Source organism: Mytilus californianus, unplaced genomic scaffold (genome assembly GCF_021869535.1).
Source record: "Mytilus californianus isolate M0D057914Y unplaced genomic scaffold, xbMytCali1.0.p SCAF_3, whole genome shotgun sequence".
In the NCBI taxonomy this organism is placed as follows: domain Eukaryota; kingdom Metazoa; phylum Mollusca; class Bivalvia; order Mytilida; family Mytilidae; genus Mytilus; species Mytilus californianus.
The window spans coordinates 103763850-103785082 of record NW_026262679.1 but is presented as its reverse complement, the minus strand read 5'-3'; the positions used below and the strand labels follow the sequence as shown (position 1 = coordinate 103785082).

At 33.1% G+C, this 21233-nt stretch overlaps 1 protein-coding gene and 1 long non-coding RNA gene across 3 annotated transcripts in view; both read left to right on the top strand.

Annotated features, from left to right (window-relative positions):
• Positions 1 to 20737, top strand: part of LOC127735640 (exonuclease 3'-5' domain-containing protein 2-like) — a 97580-nt gene extending 76843 nt beyond the window's left edge. The window contains exon 11 of one of the 2 annotated variants that reach the window (XM_052245873.1): positions 19813 to 20737. In XM_052245873.1, coding sequence (XP_052101833.1) covers positions 19813 to 20008 — 196 coding nt within the window. In that variant the 3' untranslated portion in view covers positions 20009 to 20737. The remainder of the gene's footprint in view (positions 1 to 19812) is intronic. The other variant, XM_052245874.1, reaches the window with a different exon arrangement.
• On the top strand, positions 1862 to 12477 carry LOC127735647 (uncharacterized). Its single transcript, XR_007998540.1, has 3 exons — positions 1862 to 4427; positions 11375 to 11907; positions 12043 to 12477. It is a non-coding gene; the product is annotated as an uncharacterized LOC127735647 (long non-coding RNA).
• Positions 20738 to 21233: the final 496 nt, after the last annotated feature.

Sequence of the window (21233 nt, the reverse complement as noted above, 5' to 3'; positions counted from 1 at the left end):
AAGGGAAAGCTGGAATTGAGTTTGGGGGTAATTGTAATGTTTAGGAATAAGGGGCCAAAAATAAGCATTTTTCTAGATTCCAGACAATAACTTGTGTTCAAGTGTATGGATCTCTCTGAAATTGTACTGCAAGGTACCATACCACAAAGGGAATGCTGGGAATGATTTTGGGGGTTATTGCCTCAAAATTTTAGGAATTTGGGGCCAAAAAGGGGGAAAAAACAAGAATTTTTCTAGTTTCAGGACAATAACTTGTGTGTAAGTGTATGGATCTTTATGAAATTGTACTACAAGGTTCCATATCACAAAGGGAAAGCTGGGTTTGAGTTTGGGGGTAATTGCCCTAAATGTTTAGGAATTTGGGGCCAAAAAGGGACCTAAAAAACAAGCATTTTTCTAGTTACCACACAATAACTTGTGTTCAAGTGTATGGATCTCTCTGAAATTGTACTGCAAGGTACCATACCACAAAGGGAAGGCTGGGATTGAGTTTGGGGTTGATGAATCATAAGGGGGTTCAAAAAATTTGGGGGAGGGATTTTTTTTTCCTTTTTTTCCTTTTTTTTTCTTTAAAATTTTGCATTTTAAATTGGTTTTTTCTGATTTATATATAAAAGCAAATAATAATGATATGGTTTGAATAGGTAAATTAAAAAATTTAAGTTCTTAGACCACATTCATTCTGTGTCAGAAACCTATGCTGTGTCAAATTTTTAATCACAATCCAAATTCAGTGCTGTATCAAGCTTGAATGTTGTGTCCATTACTTGCCCCAACTGTGCAGGGTTCGACCTCTGCTGTCGTATCAAGCTGTGCCCAGAAAAGCATTTTATTTGTTATTATTTTGAATATTATTATAGATATATATAAACTGTAAGCAGCAATAATGTTCAGCAAAGTAAGATCTACATAAAAGTTAATATGACCATAATTGTCAATTGACCCCTTAAGGAGTTATTGCCCTTTAAAGACAATTTTACACAATTTGTTCATCAAGTTTGCTAACATTTAAAAATCTTCTCCTCTGAAACTACTAGGCCAATTACCTTCAAACTTTAACTAAATGTTCCTTAGGGTATCTTGTTTATAAATTGTATCCGAAGTTTGTATCCATCGACAAACATGGCCGCCATGGCTAAAAATTGAACATAAGGGTCAAATGCAGTTTTTGGCTTACATCTCAAAAACTAAATCTTTTAGTGCAAATGTGACATGGGGGTAAAATTGTTTAATTGGTCAAGATCTATCGGCCCTGAAATTATCAGACAAATCGAACAACCCATTGTTGGGTTGCTGCCACCGAATTGGTAGTTTTAACAAAATTTTGCATTTTTTTGTTATTATTTTGAATATTATTATAGATATATAAAAACTGTAAGCTGCAATAATGTTCAGCAAAGTAAGATCTACAAAAAAGTTAATATGACCAAAATTGTCAATTGACCCCTTAAGGAGTTATTGCCCTTTAAAGACAATTTTACACAATTTGTTCATCAAGTTTGATAACAATTAAAAATCTTCTCCTCTGAAATTCAGGTGAGCGATTCAGGCTCTTGAGAGCCTTTTGTTGTTTACACCATGACAAGAATAGAACAAGTTAGCATTTTGTTCCAGTATAATGAATTTTTACCCGGTAGGGGACTATGTATTGCCATGCAATACTCTCAGAATGCTTGTTTTTATTAAATTTTACTGTATTTGGTTATTTTCTTTGATATTATGATAGATAGAAAGAATAAATGGTAATAAATGATCAGCTAAGTAAGATCTATAAATAAGTCAACATGATCAAAATAGTCAATTGACCCCTTAAGGAGTTATTGCCCTTACAAGGTTTTTTTGCCTTTTTTTTTTTTACATTTTTTGCGAAAATCTTATTACTTTTTCAAAAATCTTCTTCTCTGAAACTACTTGGCCAAATATTTAGAAACTTTAATTGAATGTTCCTTAGGGTATCTAGTTTATAGATTGTATTTGGGAATTTGATCCATTTAAAAACATGGCGGCAGTTTCTAAAAATAGAACATAGGGTCAAATGAAGTTTTTATATGACCGCAAAAAAATTTTTGTGGTCGTATATTGGTATGAAGTTGGCATCGGCAGCGTTGTCCGGCGTCGTCGTCCGAAGACGCATTAGTTTTCGCACTCTAACTTTAGTTTAAGTGAATGGATCTCTATGAAATTTTACCATAAGGTTCAATACCACAAAAGGAAGGTTGGGATTGATTTTGGGGGTTATGGTACCAACAGTTAAGGAATTAGGGGCCAAAAATAAGCATTTTTGTAAATTCCAGACATAACTTATGTGTTAGTGTATGGATCTCTCTGACATTGTACCATAAGGTTCCTTATCACAAAGGGAATGCTGGGATTGATTTTGGGGGTAATTGCTTCAAAATTTTAGGAGTTAGGGGCCAAAAAAGGGGCAAAAAACAAGCATTTTTCTAGTTTCATGACAATAACTTGTGTGTAAGTGTATGAATCTTTATGAAATTGTACTACAAGGTTCCATATCACAAAGGAAAAGCTGGGTTTGAGTTTTGGGGTAATTGCCCAAAACGTTTAGGAATTTGGGGCCAAAAAGGGGCCAAAAAACAAGCATTTTTCTAGTTTCCAGACAATGACTTGTGTTCAAGTGTGTGGATCTCTCTGAAATTGTACTGCAAGGTACCATACCACAAAGAGAAGGCTGGGATTGATTTTGGGGGTAATTGCCTCTAAATTTTAGGAATTAGGGGCAAAAAAGGTGCAAAAAAACAAGCATTTTTCTAGTTTCAGGACAATAACTTGTGTGTGAGTGTATGGATCTTTAAGAAATTGTACTACAAGGTTCCATATCACAAAGGGAAAGCTGGGTTTGAGTTTGGGGGTAATTGCCTTAAACGTGTAGGAATTTGGGGCCAAAAAGGGGCCAAAAAACAAGCATTTTTATCGTTTCCAGACAATGACTTGTGTTCAAGTGTATGGATCTCTCTGAAATTGTACTGCAAGGTACCATGCCACAAAGGGAAGGCTGGGATTGAGTTTGGGGTGATGAATCATAAGGGGGTTCCTTTTTATACGACCGCAAAAATTAAAAAATTTTTGGTCGTACATTGGTATGACGTTGGTGTCGTCGTCGTCGTCGTCTGGCGTCGTCCGAAGACACATTGGTTTTCGCACTCTAACTTTAGTTAAAGTGAATGGATCTCCATGAAATTTTACCATAAGGTTCAATACCACATAAGGAAGGCTGGGATTGATTTTGGGGGTTATGGTACCAACAGTTAAGGAATTAGGGGCCAAAAAGGGGCCAAAAATAAGCATTTTTGTAACTTCAGACAATAACTTGTGTGTAAGTGTATGGATCTCTCTGACATTGTACCACAAGGTTCCATATCACAAAGGGAAGGCTGTAATTGATTTTGGGGGTAATTGCCTCAAAATTTTAGGAATAAGGGGCCAAAAAAGGGGCAAAAAACAAGCATTTTTCTAGTTTCATGACAATAACTTGTGTGTAAGTGTTTGGATATTTCTGAAATTGTACTACAAGGTTCCATATCACAAAGGGAAAGCTGGAATTGAGTTTGGGGGTAATTGTCCGAAACGTTTAGGAATTGGGGGCAAAAAAGGGGCCAAAAATAAGCATTTTTCTAGTTTCCAGACAATAACTTGTGTTCAAGTGTATGGATCTCTCTGAAATTGTACTGCAAGGTACCATACCACAAAGGGAAGGCTGGGATTGAGTTTGGGGGTGATGAATCATAAGGGGGTTCAAAAAATTTGGGGGGGGGGATTTTTTTTCTTTTCTTTTTTTCCTTTTTTTTTTCTTTTAAAATTTTCCATTTTAAGTTGGTTATTTCTGATTTATATTTAAAAGCAAATAATAATGATATGGTAGGAGATACACACCAAACAGGATGTGTAAATTATTATATAATAAGTATTGTGCAATAGCAAGAAATTTTCAATAGCACAGTATTGCACAATAGCAAGAAATCTTCAATTGCACAGTATTGCGCAATAGCAAGAAATCTTCAATTGCACAGTATTGCACAATAGCAAGAAATATCCAATAGCACAATATTGCACAATAGCAAGAAATTGTCAATTGTACAGTATTGCGCAATAGCAAGAAATATTCAATTGCACAGTATTGTGCAAAAGAAGATACTTCGTATAAATTGCTTATTTCTTGATCAATTTCAATGGGGTTTTATTCTTGAATTCTTGGGGTTCTTTAATATGCTGAATCTAACTGTGTATTAAGTTTTTGGATTTTGGGACCCGTTTTTTAATTGGTCCACATTGAGGTCCAAAGGGTCCAAAATTTAACTTTGTTTGATTTCATCAAAAATTGAATTATTGGGGTTGTTTGATATGCCAAATCTAACCGTGTATTTAGATTCTTAATTTTTGGTTCCGTTTTCAAATTGGTCTACATTAAGGTCCTAAGGGTCCAAAATTAAACTTAGTTTGATTTTAACAAAAATTGAATTTTTAGGGTTCTTTGATATGCTGAATCTAAACATGTATTTAGATTTTTGATTATGGGCCCAGTTTTCAAGTTGGTCCAAATCGGGGTCCAAAATTAAACTTTGTTTGATTTCAAAAAAAATTGAATATATGGGGTTCTTTGATATGCTGAATCTAACCATGTATTTAGATTTTTGATTTTTGGGCCCCGTTATCAACTTTGTCCACATTGAGGTCAAAAGGGTCCAAAATTAAACTTTGTTTGATTTCACCAAAAATTGAATTCTTGGGGTTCTTTGATATGCTGAATCTAACCATGTATTTAGATTTTGGATATTGGACCATAATAGGTGAATGTCCAATTTAAAATTTTTAAGTTCTTAGACCACATTCATTCTGTGTCAGAAACCTATGCTGTACAATTTGGAGTTTAGTATGGCGTTCATTATCACTGAACTAGTATATATATTTGTTTAGGGGCCAGCTGAAGGACGCCTCCGGGTGCGGGAATTTCTCGCTGCATTGAAGACCTGTTGGTGGCCTTCTGCTGTTGTCTGTTCTGTGGTCGGGTTGTTGTCTCTTTGACACATTCCCCATTTCCATTCTCAATTTTATGTGTCAAATATTTAATCACAATCCAAATTCAGAGCTGTATCAAGCTTGAATGTTGTGTCCATACTTGCCCCAACTGTTCAGGGTTCTACCTCTGCGGTCGTATCAAGCTGCGCCCTGCGGACCATTTTATTTTTCTTTAAAATTTTCCATTTTAAATTGGTTATTTCTAATTTATGTATAAAAGCAAATAATAATGATATGGTTTGAATAGGTAAATTAAATTTTTTTAAGTTCTTAGACCACATTTATTCTGTGTCAGAAACCAATGCTGTGTCAAATTTTTAATCACAATCCAAATTTAGTGCTGTATCAAGCTTGAATGTTGTATCCATACTTGCCCCAACTGTTCAGGGTTCGACCTCTGCGGTCGTATCAAGCTGCGCCCAGCGGAGCATTTTATTTGCTTTCATCTCAAAAACTAAACCAGTAAGAGCAAAACTGACATAGGTGAAAGTGTTAAACAGGTTTAGATCTACCTGTCAAGTAATCTTCAGACCAATAGGACAACTTATTGTTGGGTTACTGTCCAGAAATAGTTAATTATAGGAAATTTTAAGGTTTTGGGTTCTGTATTATCTTTAATATTATTATAGAAAGAGAGAAAGTGTAAATGAAAAAATGGTTCCAGCAAAGTAAGATCTACAAATAAGTCAGTCAGACAGGGTTCACCTGACCTTGACCTCATTATATAGATCAGTGATCAAGATTAAAGTTATGTGATTAAGTCCGTTTCTCAGATGCTATAGGCAGTAGGTAAACAATATGTGGTGTATGGAATGATTGTAAAGGGTACATGTCAGTCTGGCAGGTTTAATCTGACCTTGACCTCATTTTCATGGTTCATTGGTCAATTTTAAGTTTTGTGTTTTGGTCTGTTTCTCAAATACTACAAGCAGTAGGTCTGCTACATTTGGTGTATGGAATGGTTGTAAGGTGTACATGTCTGTCTGGCAGGTATCATCTGAACTTGACCTCATTTTCATGGTTCGTTGGTCAATGTTAAGTTTTTGTGTTTTGGTTAGTTTTTTCAAATACTAGAAGCAGTAGGTCATCCATATTTGGTGAATGGAATGGTTGTAAGGTGAACATGTCTGTCTGGCAGGTATAATCTGACATGATTTATTTTACCTTGACCTCATTGTCATGGTTAAGATTTTGTGTTTATGTCTGTTTTCAATTACCATAAGCAATAGGTCAACTATATTTGGTGTATGGAATAATTGCAAGGTGAACATGTCTGACAGACATGATTTATCTTACCTTGACCTCATTGTCATGGATTTTAAAAATGTTAAGTTTATGTGTTACTTGTAGTAAAACCTTTACCTTTATGACTTTCAACATAAAATCAATGGTGAGTAAAACAGGCGAGACATCTCAGCATGTGCACTCTTGTAATGATTTGCCCCCCTTTAATTCCCTCACCGTAGAATCGTTTGTCTTTGTTGATTTTTTTTAACTTTCAAAGCAATAAGGATTTTTTTTAACCTTCATATTTCAATAAAAATTTGAAATAGAAGCCACAACCTCAGTGTTGACAGGATACAGTAGTTGAACTCCTTAGACCACTCGGCCATCAAGGCCCTTAATGGTTAAGGAATAAAGTAACAGATTGATAGTAGTCCAAACTGTATAAAAGCCTAGAAATCACACTTTGCACATCACTTGTTCAGCTTTCCTATATAACCTTTTCAACTTTCCTATATAACCTTTTCAACTTTTCTATATAACCTTTTCAACTTTCCTATATAACCTTTTCAACTTTTCTATATAGCCTTTTCAACTTTCCTATAAACCTTTTCAACTTTCCTATATAGCTGTGTTGAAACTGAGTCACAAACACTTGTATATTTTGTTTATGCAACCTTGTTGCATCTGTGTCTCGCAATTATTTAACTTTCCTGTGTAACCTTGTTGCAGCTGTGTCTCATACAATTATTTAACTTTCCTGTGTAACCTTGTTGCAGCTGTGTCTCATACAATTATTTAACTTTCCTGTGTAACCTTGTTGCAGCTGTATCATATACAATAATTTAACTTTCCTCTGGTAACATGTTGCAGCTTTACACCCCTATCCATAATTGCCCTAAACGTTTAGGAATTTGGGGCTAAAAAGGGGCATAAAAACAAGCATTTTTCTAGTTTCCAGACAATGACTTGTGTTCAAGTGTATGGATCTCTCTGAAATTGTACTGCAAGGTACCATACTACAAAGGGAAGGCTGGGATTGAATTTTCCGTTTTAAATTGGTTATTTCTGATTTATATATAAAAGCAAATAATAATGATATGGTTTGAATAGGTAAATTAAAAAATTTTAAGTTCTTAGACCACATTCATTCTGTGTCAGAAACCTATGCTGTGTCAAATATTTAATCACAATCCAAATTCAGTGCTGTATTAAGCTTGAATGTTGTGTCCATACTTGCCCCAACTGTTCAGGGTTCGACCTCTGCGGTCGTATCAAGCTGCGCCCAGCAGAGCATTTTATTTATCAGGCAGCAGTGACATTATCTACCTATTTTAAAAGCATTATATATAAGAAGGTAGCAAACCTAGAAACTTCAGATCTTGTATAAAAGATGCCTTATGTTCTGAAGTATGGATTGGAGTTGAATGAAATTTTACACTTGTGCATAATATAGATATGCATATTATATGTAGTGAAATTGGTGTATTAATTTTTGACAAAAAACTTAGTTTTTGTAAAAAAAAAAACACAAATTTTCAGAAAAAGTTTTTGTAACTACATAAATTCAAAAAGTATAAGTAAAACACTGATGAAATTTATACAGTAGTAGTGTAGATGTGTATGTTGATGTGTAGATAATACTATGTATAATATTTTAATTATTATTGCAAGGTTTTCATTAATGCGAATATTATAACTGGGTGAATATTGCAATAATAAGAACTTGCATTCTGATATCTGATACATGTATCTGTAAGCAGATTTTCCTAAAATCACAATAATTAATCTATCATATTTGTCCATTCTTAAAAAATCGCAATAATAAATGCGTGCAATAATTTCTGAAATTGCTGTATACTATTTCAAATTGATATCAGGTGTCAAAACTTAGTATTTTGTTAGAAAATCACAAATTTTGAGAATCATCTTTTTGCACTGGGATTTTAACCAAATTTAAATATTGGCCTGATTTCTATTCCCAGTAACAAAAATCCTGTTTTTATACGCCCGTTTACCGTCCGTCCATCTGTCTGTCTGTCCGTCCGTCGTCAACATGTCGGACATTAACTCAAAAAAGCTTTAACCAATATGCATGAAACTTTGGTGAATTGTTTATATCTATGGATGTGAGCTCCCTTTCGTTTCATATAAATTTCAGATGTACTGTTTCCGAGTTTTGGGGTTTGATTCATTAAAAAAGGGGGGATTTTCCAGTTTTCAGACAATAACTCAAGAATGCTTTCACCAACTTGCAAGAAATTTTGGTGAATTGTTTATATCCATTGACATGAGCTCCCTTTTGGATTTTATAAATTTTAGATATTACGTTTCCGAGTTACAGGGTTTTATTCATAGAAAAAGGGTGATTTTCCAGTTTTCGGACAATAACTAAAAAATGCTTTCAGCAGTACTCATGAAACTTTGGTGAATTGTTTATATCTGTTGATGTAAGCTCCCTTTAGAATTTTATAAATTTTAGATTTTACATTTCTGAGTTATGGGGTTTTATTCATTAAAAAAGGGGGGATTATCCAGTTTTTGGACAATAACTCAAATAGGCTTTCAGCAGTTCTCATGAAACTTTGGTGAATTGTTTATACCTATTGATGTAATCTCCCTATTGATTTTCATAAATTTCAAATATGACATTGAGAAGAAATTGAACTTTATTTGTTATAGTCTGACAACAGATTTACTAAGTATTGCGCAACAGCACAGTGTATTGCACAACAGCAAGAAATCTTTAATTGAATATAAATTCAATTCATATAACCAATTTCAAGTTCTTTGACTACATTTATTCAGAAATCTATAATCTGTCAAATATTTAATTACAATCCAAATTCAGACCTGTATCAAGCTTGAATATTGTGTCCTTATTTTTGCCCCAACTGTTCAGGGTTGGACCTCTGTGGGCGTATCCAGCTGCACTCAGCGAAGCAGTTTATTGTGAAATTGGGATAAAATATTGTGTTAAAAACTTTTTTGTTTAAGAATCTCAAATTCTGCGGAATGTCAGTTTAATAGGATTGCAACAAAGAATTATAAAAATAGGTTCAATATGATATTCCAAATGTTAGATTTGCAATACATCTTAGTACTTGTTAAAAAATCATAAGTTTTGACAGGCATCTTTTTCTAATTTGATTTCAATGAAAATTGATATGTAGTTATAATGTGTTATTCCAAATTGATTTCCTATTTAAAAAAATATCTGTCAACCATCATTTATAAAATGGCTGCCATAATGCATAAAAAATCATAGTCATCTCAGATTTTAAGGAAACTTGATATTTACTGAGAACTTATCCTGAATTTTTTCCTGTTGTCAAAATGTATGAAATTGAAACCCATTAACTTATAAACAGGTTCAAATTATTGCTTTGTTTTTTCCAGAACTTATTACATTTATTTGTTTCTGTGCTTCATACAAAAATATGCTTCCTCATATTGTCAGTGTTTATACGACTGCAAAATGTTTGCGGTCATATAATGGTATGACGTTGTCATGGTTTCCAAACTTGAGTAAACTGTATGGATCTTTATAAAATTGTACCACAAGGATCTATACTACAAAAGGAAGGTTGGGATTGATTTTGGGGGTTATTGTCCTAAATGGGTAGGAATTAGGGGCCAAAAACAAGCATTTTTCTTGATTCTGGACAAAAACTTGTGTATAAGTGTATGGATTTTTATGAAATTGCATCACAAGGTTCCATACCTCAAAGGGATGGTTGGGATTGTTTTTATACGACCGCAAAAATTGAAAATTTTTTGGTCGTATATTGGTATGACGTTGGCGTCGTCGTCGTCGTCGTCTGGCGTCGTCCGGCGTCGTCCGAAGACACATTGGTTTTCGCACTCTAACTTTAGTTTAAGTGAATGGATCTCCATGAAATTTTACCATAAGGTTCAATACCACGAAAGGAAGGTTGGGATTGATTTTGGGGGTTATGGTACCAACAGTTAAGGAATTAGGGGCCAAAAAGGGGCCAAAAATAAGCATTTTTGTAACTTCCAGACAATAACTTGTGTGTAAGTGTATGGATCTCTCTGACATTGTACCACAAGGTTCCATATCACAAAGGGAAGGCTGTAATTGATTTTGGGGGTAATTGCCTCAAAATTTTAGGAATTAGGGGCCAAAAAAGGGGCAAAAAACAAGCATTTTTCTAGTTTCATGACAATAACTTGTGTGTAAGTGTTTGGATATTTCTGAAATTGTACTACAAGGTTCCATATCACAAAGGGAAAGCTGGAATTGAGTTTGGGGGTAATTGCCCGAAACGTTTAGGAATTGGGGGCCAAAAAGGGGCCAAAAATAAGCATTTTTCTAGTTTCCAGACAATAACTTGTGTTCAAGTGTATGGATCTCTCTGAAATTGTACTGCAAGGTACCATACCACAAAGGGAAGGCTGGGATTGAGTTTGGGGGTGATGAATCATAAGGGGGTTCAAAAAATTTGGGGGGGGATTTTTTTTTTTCTTTTTTTCTTTTAAAATTTTCCATTTTAAGTTGGTTATTTCTGATTAATATTTAAAAGCAAATAATAATGATATGGTAGGAGATACACACCAAACAGGATGTGTAAATTATTATATAATAAGTATTGTGCAATAGCAAGAAATTTTCAATTGCACAGTATTGCACAATTGCAAGAAATCTTCAATTGCACAGTATTGCGCAATAGCAAGAAATCTTCAATTGCACAGTATTGCGCAATAGCAAGAAATATCCAATAGCACAATATTGCGCAATAGCAAGAAATTGTCAATTGTACAGTATTGCACAATAGCAAGAAATATTCAATTGCACAGTATTGTGCAAAAGAAGATACTTCGTATAAATTGCTTATTTCTTGATCAATTTCAATGGGGTTTTATTCTTGAATTCTTGGGGTTCTTTAATATGCTGAATCTAACCGTGTATTAAGTTTTTGGATTTTGGGCCCCGTTTTTAAATTGGTCCACATTGAGGTCCAAAGGGTCCAAAATTTAACTTTGTTTGATTTCATCAAAAATTGAATTATTGGGGTTCTTTGATATGCCGAATCTAACCGTGTTTTTAGATTTTTAATTTTTGGTCCCATTTTTTAAATTGGTCTACATTAAGGTCAAAAGGGTCCAAAATTAAACTTAGTTTGATTTTAACAAAAATTGAATTTTTAGGGTTCTTTGATATGCTGAATCTAAACATGTATTTAGATTTTTGATTATGGGCCCAGTTTTCAAGTTGGTCCAAATCGGAGTCCAAAATTAAACTTTGTTTGATTTCAACAAAAATTGAATATATGGGGTTCTTTGATATGCTGAATCTAACCATGTATTTAGATTTTTGATTTTTGGGCCCCGTTATCAACTTTGTCCACATTGAGGTCAAAAGGGTCCAAAATTAAACTTTTTTTGATTTCATCAAAAATTGAATTCTTGGGGTTCTTTGATATGCTGAATCTAACCATGTATTTAGATTTTTTATTTGTGGACCCGCTATCAAATTGGTTCATATTGAGGTCAAAAGGGTCCAAAATTAAACTTTGTTTGATTTCAACAAAAATTGAATATATGGGGTTCTTTGATATGCTGAATCTAACCATGTATTTAGATTTTTGATTTTTGGGCCCAGTTATCAACTTTGTCCACATTGAGGTCAAAAGGGTCCAAAATTAAACTTTTTTTGATTTCATCAAAAATTGAATTCTTGGGGTTCTTTGATATGCTGAATCTAACCATGTATTTAGATTTTTTATTTGTGGACCTGCTATCAAATTGGTTCATATTGAGGTCAAAAGGGTCCAAAATTAAACTTTGTTTGATTTCATCAAAAATTGAATTATTGGGGTTCTTTGATATGCTGAATCTAAACATGTGTTTAGATTTTTGATTATGGGACCAGTTTTCAAGTTTGTCCAAGTTGGGGTCCAAAATTAAACTTTGTTTGATTTCAACAAAAATTGAATATATGGGGTTCTTTGATATGCTGAATCTAACCATGTATTTTGATTTTGGACATTGGACCATAATAGGTAAATTAAAAAAATTGAAGTTCTTAGACCACATTCTTTCTGTGTCAGAAACCTATGCTGTGTCAAATATTTAATCACAATCCAAATTCAGAGCTGTATCAAACTTGAATGTTGTGTCCATACTTGCCCCAACTGTTCAGGGTTCGACCTCTGCGGTCGTATCAAGCTGCGCCCAGCGAAGCATTTTATTGTGGGTTATTGTCCTAAATGGGTAGGAATTAGGGGCCCAAATAAGCATTTTTCTAGTTATCAGACAATAACTTGTGGAACAGTGTATGGATTTCTATGAAATTGTACCACAAGGTTCCATACTTAAAAAGGTAGGTTGGGATTGATTTTTGGGGTTATGGCCCTAACCATTTAGGATAAAGGGGCCAGAAACAGTAATTTTCTTATACTTTGTATAAATTGCTTATTTCTTGACCAATTTCAATGGAATTTAATTCAAAGTCTTGAATTACTGGGGTTCTTTGATATGCCAAATAGAATCTAACCGTGTATTTAGATTTTTTTAATTTTTGTACGCCATTTTCAAATTGGTCCACATTAAGGTCCAAAGGGTGCAAAATTAAACTTTGTTTGATTTCAACAAAATTTTATTCTTGGGATTCTTTGATATGCTGAATCTAACTGTGTATTTAGATTTTTATACGTCCGTTTACGGGACGTATTATGGTATACCGTTGACCGTCTGTCGGTCTGTCTGTCCGTCCATCCATCGTCAACATGTCGGACATTAACTCAAAAAAACTTTAACCAATATGCATGAAACTTTGGTGAATTGTTTATATTTATTAACGTGAGCTCCCTTTCGTTTTTTATAAATTTCAGATTTACCGTTTCCATGTTTTGGGGTTTTATTCATTAAAAAAGGGGGCAAATCAAATTTTCCAACAATAACTCAAGATTGCTTTCACCAACTTGCAAGAAATTTTGGTGAATTGTTGATATCTATTGACATGAGCCCCCTTTTGGATTTTTATAAATTTTAGATTTAATGTTTCCGAGTTACAGGGTTTTATTCATTAAAAAAGGGGGGATTGTCCAGTTTTTGGACAATAACTCAAAAATGCTTTCAGCAGTTCTCATGAAACTTTGGTGAATTATTTATAGCTATTGATGTAATCTCCCTATTGATTTCCATAAATTTTAAATATGGCATTGAAAAGAAATTGAACTTTATTTGTTTATAGTCTGACAACAGATTTACTAAGTATTGCGCAACAGCACAGTGTATTGCACAACAGCAAGAAATCTTTAATTGAATATAAATTCAATTCATATAACCAATTTCAAGTCCTTTGACTACATTTATTCAGAAACCTATAATATGTCAAATATTTAATTACAATCCAAATTCAGACCTGTATCAAGCTTGAATATTGTGTCCATTTTTGCCCCAACTGTTCAGGGTTGGACCTCTGCGGGCGTATCCAGCTGCGCACAGTGAAGCAGTTTATTTATATTGGGCTCGGTTTTCAAATTGGTCTACAGTAAGGTCCAAAGGGTCCAAAACTGAACTTAGTTTAATTCTAACAAAAATTTGATTCTTGGGTTTCTTTCATATGCTGAATCTAAACATGTATTTAGACTTTTGATTTTGGGACCAGTTTTCAAGTTGGTCCAAATCGGGGTCAGAAATTAAACTTTGTTTGATTTCAACAAAAAATAAATATATAGAGTTCTTAGATATGCTGAATCTAACTGTATTTAGATTTTGGATTTTGGGCCACTTTATCAAATTGGTTCACATTGAGGTCCAAAGGGTACAAAATTGAACTTTGTTTGATTTCATCAAAAATTTAATGCTTCCAGTTCTTTGATATGCTAAATCTAACCATGTATTTAGATTTTGGATATTGGACCATAATAGGTAAATGTCCAGAGCATTTTATCTAGTTTGATTTTTGAAAAAAAACTAAAATAAATGCTATGTAGAAGGAAAGGGTCATATTGATTTTAGGGTGAATATGTCAAAGCTTGAGGTCACATTTACAGCTAAACATGGGATGAAATTCTTCATATATTGATATCTAGATGAAATCTCTTTAAATACCTCGGTATGGCTTTTTTTTTACAATAAAAAATTATATCGAACATGTGTCTCAATATTTTTAAGGGGTCCAAAATAGAGAGTTTCTGTGTATTCAGGCTCTAAAACAAGAATTTATAACATATGGCAGTTATATATTCCACGGGTTGATAAACATTTCACCTGTATGCAATCTCTTGAAAACAAAATTAAGAAGTAATATTGGGCATGTGCTCCCAGATATGTTGGTTTCGCCAGGACCATGGGAACCCCTGCTCAATTTTGTAATAGGTGCCCCACATGGGTTTTACTGTATTTTGAAAAACATGAAAGTCCACTGTGAATAAATATTTGCAGACCTGACATTATTGGACCTAAATTTCAGATGAAGTATATTTACAATTTATATAATTAAATAATTTAATATGTGCTGTTAGCCATGTGAAAAACTAGGTTACCTGACAGAGAATGCATGTTGTAAAATTGTCTCATATTTAGACATAAAAACATACATGTGTCTCAGCTGTAATGGCAAAACTTGTTACCTATATAGTCTTGCTATTACACCTCAGACACATGCAGGTAACAAAAACTATATATAGCAACAGCAGCTTTTTACCTGAGCAAGAATAGCTAGAAAACTGTGTTCAAGCTCAACAACATACTCATGAATGTACAATTTAACCATGTAGTAAACAAAAGCTTGGTCAATAGAATTAGAATGAAATATTGTTTGCAAGTCGGAATCATATCCTCTGCACTGTAGATGGATACTGGTAGAATTTCTATTATGCAAACTATGTAGTATTCTAGCAAAGTGTTGATACATCTTAAAATGTTATAGAGTCAGAAACAGTATTTGTAGATGTCTTTATCCAAATAATATGATGTCTTGGAACGCTATTTTGATTTGACATTAATGAGGCATCTATGAAAAAAATCCATATTGAAAAATATGCTCTGTAGAGGTCATGATTATCTGTAGATATCTCTGATTAGGAAAGTCTAATGTTAAAGTCTGTACAAGCATGTTTTTTCCTCAACACACTTTGTTATAGGAAACTACCCTTGAATTAAACAAGTAATTCTTATGAAGAGAATAAAGATCAAATATTTAATTGTATGTTAAAATATGATTAATTAAACCCAAGAGATTTCTACACAAGCAGCTCAGTAAAGTCATTTGGAAGCTTAAGGTTGCACTTCTGTAAATATTGACAATGCAATTCCCCATAGGAACTTGTTTGACGACTAAAACTGTGCGCTTTTTACTATGAAGTTTCGTAAAAAATTATATCCTGAAATGGAAAGTTCAAATGCACTGTTTGCAAAGGTCTAAACATAGGGTTGTGCGGCATGTTTTCAACATTTATATGCCTCTAACTTCTAGGAGTTTTAACTTATACTAACATTCTGTACTACCCCTCCCTTTACTTTGAGTCTTTCAGGGAATTCAATTTGACCGCTATCCAACTGTATTTATACTGGAAAAATTCCTAAGTTGTGTCTCTGTGAGATGAAATATGGAGATCATATCTGGGCACCAGTAGGTAAACAAAACAAACTATCTATGAATATTATAATAAATATCTCCCCAAAAGAGGCTTGGTTTGTGAATCCGCTGTATTTACAAAGTGCAACCTATACTTGCATTCATTCTACCGTTATAGAAAAATCTGTAATAATACATTTTATCACAACAATACTTATTTATCAGAATCATAGCAAAAAAGGAATCACTGAATATATGCTAACTTTGTTTTTACAGTACATTTAATACCCTACCTCTGCTTCAATATTTTAAGAATTTGAAAACAAGACTTTAATTATTGTCAATCTGCCCTATATGCATGCATTATGTATTAAACTACTCTGAAAACAAATTCAAAACATTGAAAGCATTTCAGAATACTTTAAATGTAAAAATTAATAGATAATCATTCAAACATTCAAGATTATATAAGGTATACAATCCTGCCACTGTCTCCAGTCCAGTTCTTACTGTATACCCATTTATCTTTAAAAGTTAACAATTTCTGCCTAAATTGGTCAGTTTAGAAATCTTGTCACAATCTTATCATCTCCAACCATATATCTAACATAATTTAGCTAATATATATGAGCTAGAAGTGTTTAAACAAAGCCATTTTTGCAACAGCTGTATTTATGAAGTAACCAGTTTGATATACATTCGTTAAAAGTTATATAGAACTGACTGTTAAAATCTGTTTTTTACAGAAGTTCAAAGCAAGGTTATTGTTTTCAGTACAATAGACATTTATAATGATAAAATAAAATCTGTTTTTTGCATAAGTTCAAAGCAAGGTTATAGTTTTCAGTACAATAGACATTTATAATGATAAAATCACAGCCTTCACAGGTTGAATTATCTGTTTAATGACCCAGGGGTTAGGGATGCCCCGGGGGCCTCAAATCTGCGAAAAATAACCCTCCTATTTCTGTAAAAATGGAATATTAGATATATTTGAACGAGAGATTTTTTTGTAGCTCTAGCTTGAATTAAATGATGCCACTGTCACAAGAATGTACAATTACGTGTAACGGCTTACTTTTTGGTTTTCGACAGGTCTAATCACCCTAACAATAACTTTCATCAAACATCAATAAGTTTCAGTGACTGTGAAGAGTAAATATAAGCACTTCTTTACAATTTTAAGTGCATATATGCATATTTCACGAAATTACTTTGCATACAGGTCTTTAGGTAAACTATGCATACTATTAACTGAGAATTTATACTGAGTCATCATATTTAAGGCCCAGAATTGTCTCAATCTTAATTAAATATTTTTAAAACTTTATATTTGGGTAAATTTCATTAAAATCTCTGAAGATAAACCCGATTTGGTAAAATTCTACATGTTCTCTTTTTTCACCCAATATAGGTTGCACCTCTGTAAATATAGACAATGCAATTTTCCATAGGAACTCCTTTTACGGCTAAATTTTGTCAGTGAGAATTGTGCAGTCTTCTATTTGTTTCTTTGATTTGATGACCTTGTGGCTAATTTGTAATCAAATTTTAATTTTTCATTGAAAAAAAAACTTGAATGGATGAAAAATTACTTCTGTTAACATGGTACAATGTACCATTACAGGTGGGAAAAACATATTTCCTTGTTTATTTGTTTTGAAGAGTGTTATTTTTGTTTGGAGGACATATCAATGTAACAATTCAAGGTTTTTATGCCCCCGCCGTAGTGGAGGGGGCATTAAGTTTTAGCCTTGTCTGTCAGTACGTACGTACTTACCAAAATTGGTTTCCGTTCTCTAACTAGAGTTTGCCTCAACCAAATGTTATGAAATTTATACACAATGCTTATTACCACAAAACATAGATCAAGTTTGAATTTTGGTGGCGTCACTTTAACCGTTCTAGAATTATGCCCCTTTATAAATGGAAAAATTACAAAATTTTTAGTTTCCGTTCTCTAACTTAAGTTTGCCACAACCAAATGTTATGAAACTTATACTCAATGCTTATTACCGGTACCACAAAACACAGATCAAGATTGAATTGTGGTAGCGTCACACTAACTGTTCTAGAGTTATGCCCTTTATAAATGGAAAAATTGCAAAATTTTTAGTTTCTGTTCTCTAACTTAAGTTTGCCTCAACCAAATGTTATGAAACTTATACACAATGCTTATTACCACAAAACACAGATCAAGTTTGAATTTTGGTGTCGTCACTTCAACCGTTCTAGAGTTATGCCCCTTTATAAATGGAAAAATTGCAAAATTTTTTAGTTTCCGTTCTCTAACTGAAGTTTGCCTCAACCAAATTTAATGAAACATATACACAATGCTTATTACCACAAAATAAAGATCAAATTTGAATTTTGGTGGAGTCATTTTAACCATTCTCGAGTTATGCCTCTTTATAAGAGCGAAAAAAAGTGGGTAAATTTTTTTTTGGGGGGGGGGGGGGGGGGGGGGGGGGGGGTGGGTCAATTCGCAACAGCAAAGTGTATTGCACAAAAGCAAAAAATTGAATATAAAATTTAATTCAAAATTATATAACCAATTATAAGTTCTTTGACTACAGTTATTCTGTGTCAGAAACCTATTATGTGTCAAATATTTAATTACAATCCAAATTCAGACATGTATCAAGCGTGTCCATTTTTGCCCCAACTGTTCAGGGTTGGACCTCTGCGTTTTGTATCCAGCTGCGCTATTGGTTATGATCTTGAATATTATTATAGACAGAAATAAACTGTAAACTGCAATAATGTTCAGCAAAGTAAGATCTACAAATAGGTCAACAAATAATCCTGTTACAATTATTTCTTGTTACTGATAAGTTTTATAGATTTTGAAAAGATAGTGTATTAATGATAAATAAAATTTTGGATTTTTTTCTTCTTTTCTTTGGTAAATTGTTGGAAGAATTTTGTGGCAAGTTTGTTTGTTATTCTGTAAAAACTAATTTTCTGAATGCTATATATTTTTTTTGATGAAGCGAACTCCTTTAAAAACTAAGCTTATATTATCTATTAATAAACATATATTTAGATTTCTGATTTTGGGCCCAGTTTTCAAGTTGGTCTAAATCGGGGTCCAGAATTAAACTGTGTTTGATTTCAACATAAATTGAATATATATAGGATTCTTTGAAATGCTTAATTTAAATCATATCTAATTTTAGAGAACTTAGTCATCACTGGTTGATACGTCGTCGTCAGAAGACACATGGTTTCCAGACAATAACTTTATTATTAGTTAATAGAAATCTATGAAATTTAAACACAAGGTTTATAACCACAAAAGGAAGGTTGGGATTGATTTCGGGGGGTTATGGTCCTAACAGTTTAGGAATTCGGGCCAGAAAAGGGGCTCAAATAAGCTTTTTTCTAGTTTTCAGACAATAACTTGTGGAACGGTGTATGGATCTCTCTGAAATTGTACAACAAGTTTCCATACCACAAAGGGATGGTTAGAATTGGCTTTGGGGGGTATTGGCTCAAACCGTATAGGAATTAGGGGCAAAAAAGGGGGAAAAACAAGGGTTTCTTTGTTAATGGATTTCTTAGTTTCTGTATGAAAATCTACTGAAAGTGGAGCATCAATGTTAATAGAAATTATAAAAAAAAAACAGAAACATCTGATGGCCAACATAATTTGTCGTCTTTATCAATTGGCTGTATAATAAAAACTGAATTGTGATTAGGAAGGAATGGGTTTGTTTATGACAAAAATCAGAAATGGCAGAATAAATTTTCAGGGAACTAACTTCTAATATTAAAATAAGGAGATGTGGTATGATTGCCAAATGAGACAACTATCAATACTGACCATCAGACAAAGATGTGAACAATTACAGGTCACTGTATAGCCTTCCACAATGAGCAAAATGGTTATTGTAAGTTCTCATTTATTTTGGATAATAAATTAGCAAGTTTTCTTACACAGGTTCCTTCATTCTTTGATTATTATGTGGAAAGATTTTATTTTCTAATTCTGTTTATTTCAGGGTTGACAATAGAGATTATATTCCTCATGGCAAGCTGGTTGTCAGAAGTATAAAGAAGAGTGAAGGTTTATACCAATTTCAAAAAAGATGGCGACAGCATTTTGTTAATACAATGAAACCACAGTATCTGCCAACAAATTGGTCTATTGACCACAAACATGAACGATTGGAAACATTTACTGATTTTGTTTTATAAAACTAGTACCATCTTGCTACAATAGTCAGATGAGACGAAAATAAGCAAAAGGCTGTGATACCTTTTTGTATTGTAATAAAATTTATGGTTTTGTAGATACCACTATGTCTAAACTACCACGGCAAAAAATGTGTGTACTATAACTATTTTCAATTGTGAGATGTAATATTTTCTACATCCATTCTAGATTAACGGAGAAATAAATAAAAAGGCACCTCAAAAATGATGATTTGAGTGAACCCTGCCTTGAATATGTTTATTTTCTCGTTAAATAGTGCACATTATACGGAAACAAAAGTACGGAAAGAAAGATATTAACATGGAGATTACAAGACTAGTCACTTTTAGCATCTTGACATTTGTATTAATGTGCATGGAACGAAAGAAATGGTTCTTGTCAAAATTGAAGGACCCGGTTTCGTCCTAAAAATTCACAAAGCAGTCCCGGTTTTCTCATAGAAAATAATGCATAATCGTATATTGTAAATTAAAACCAGTCATTCAAAAGGAGTTTGATGGCCCTTAGGAAAACGGTTTTTGCAGAGGACAAATTATCATTTATTTGAATTCCTGCTTTATTGGTAAAAAAAAATATTTAATTTTGCTTTGTATAAAAACAAATACTTTAACGGCGAAATACAAAGAAATGAAGGTTGTAACGCAATTTCCGGTTTAAGCTCTCGATATGTTTTTTTATATGAATTATTTGAAATTAAATGTTCAAACTTGGATAGTGTATATGTACGGCCTTGAAAATTGAAGGAAGCACATTTGAGGACAACAGGATGGTTATCTTAACAAATATTCCTCTCTACCTAGGGGGGGGGGGGGGGTGTAATCTTTCCTATGATTGTCTGAAAAAAAAAGTATTCTGAACACTAAATGTTTATTATAAAGCAAGAGAATAAGACAAATGTGTATGCATGATTAAAAAAGTATCAGGCCTACCAGAAAATGCAATAATGATTATTTCATTGATAATTCCATAAATAAACGGTTCTTTATCTCTCCATTGTGTAATCATTATTGTACTTTGGCAAATGTTTTACATTTTAGTGATGTTGGTCAAGTTTATAATTGTCAATATACAAGGGCAGATCAAGGACGATATTATGCTAAAAAAAATACATTTATAAATCGTTCAAAACATGATATAAAAATCTTTTTTGGTCAATAATGGGGTAGTTCGCCCTCTACGCCCCCTGGATCTGCCACTATACCATCT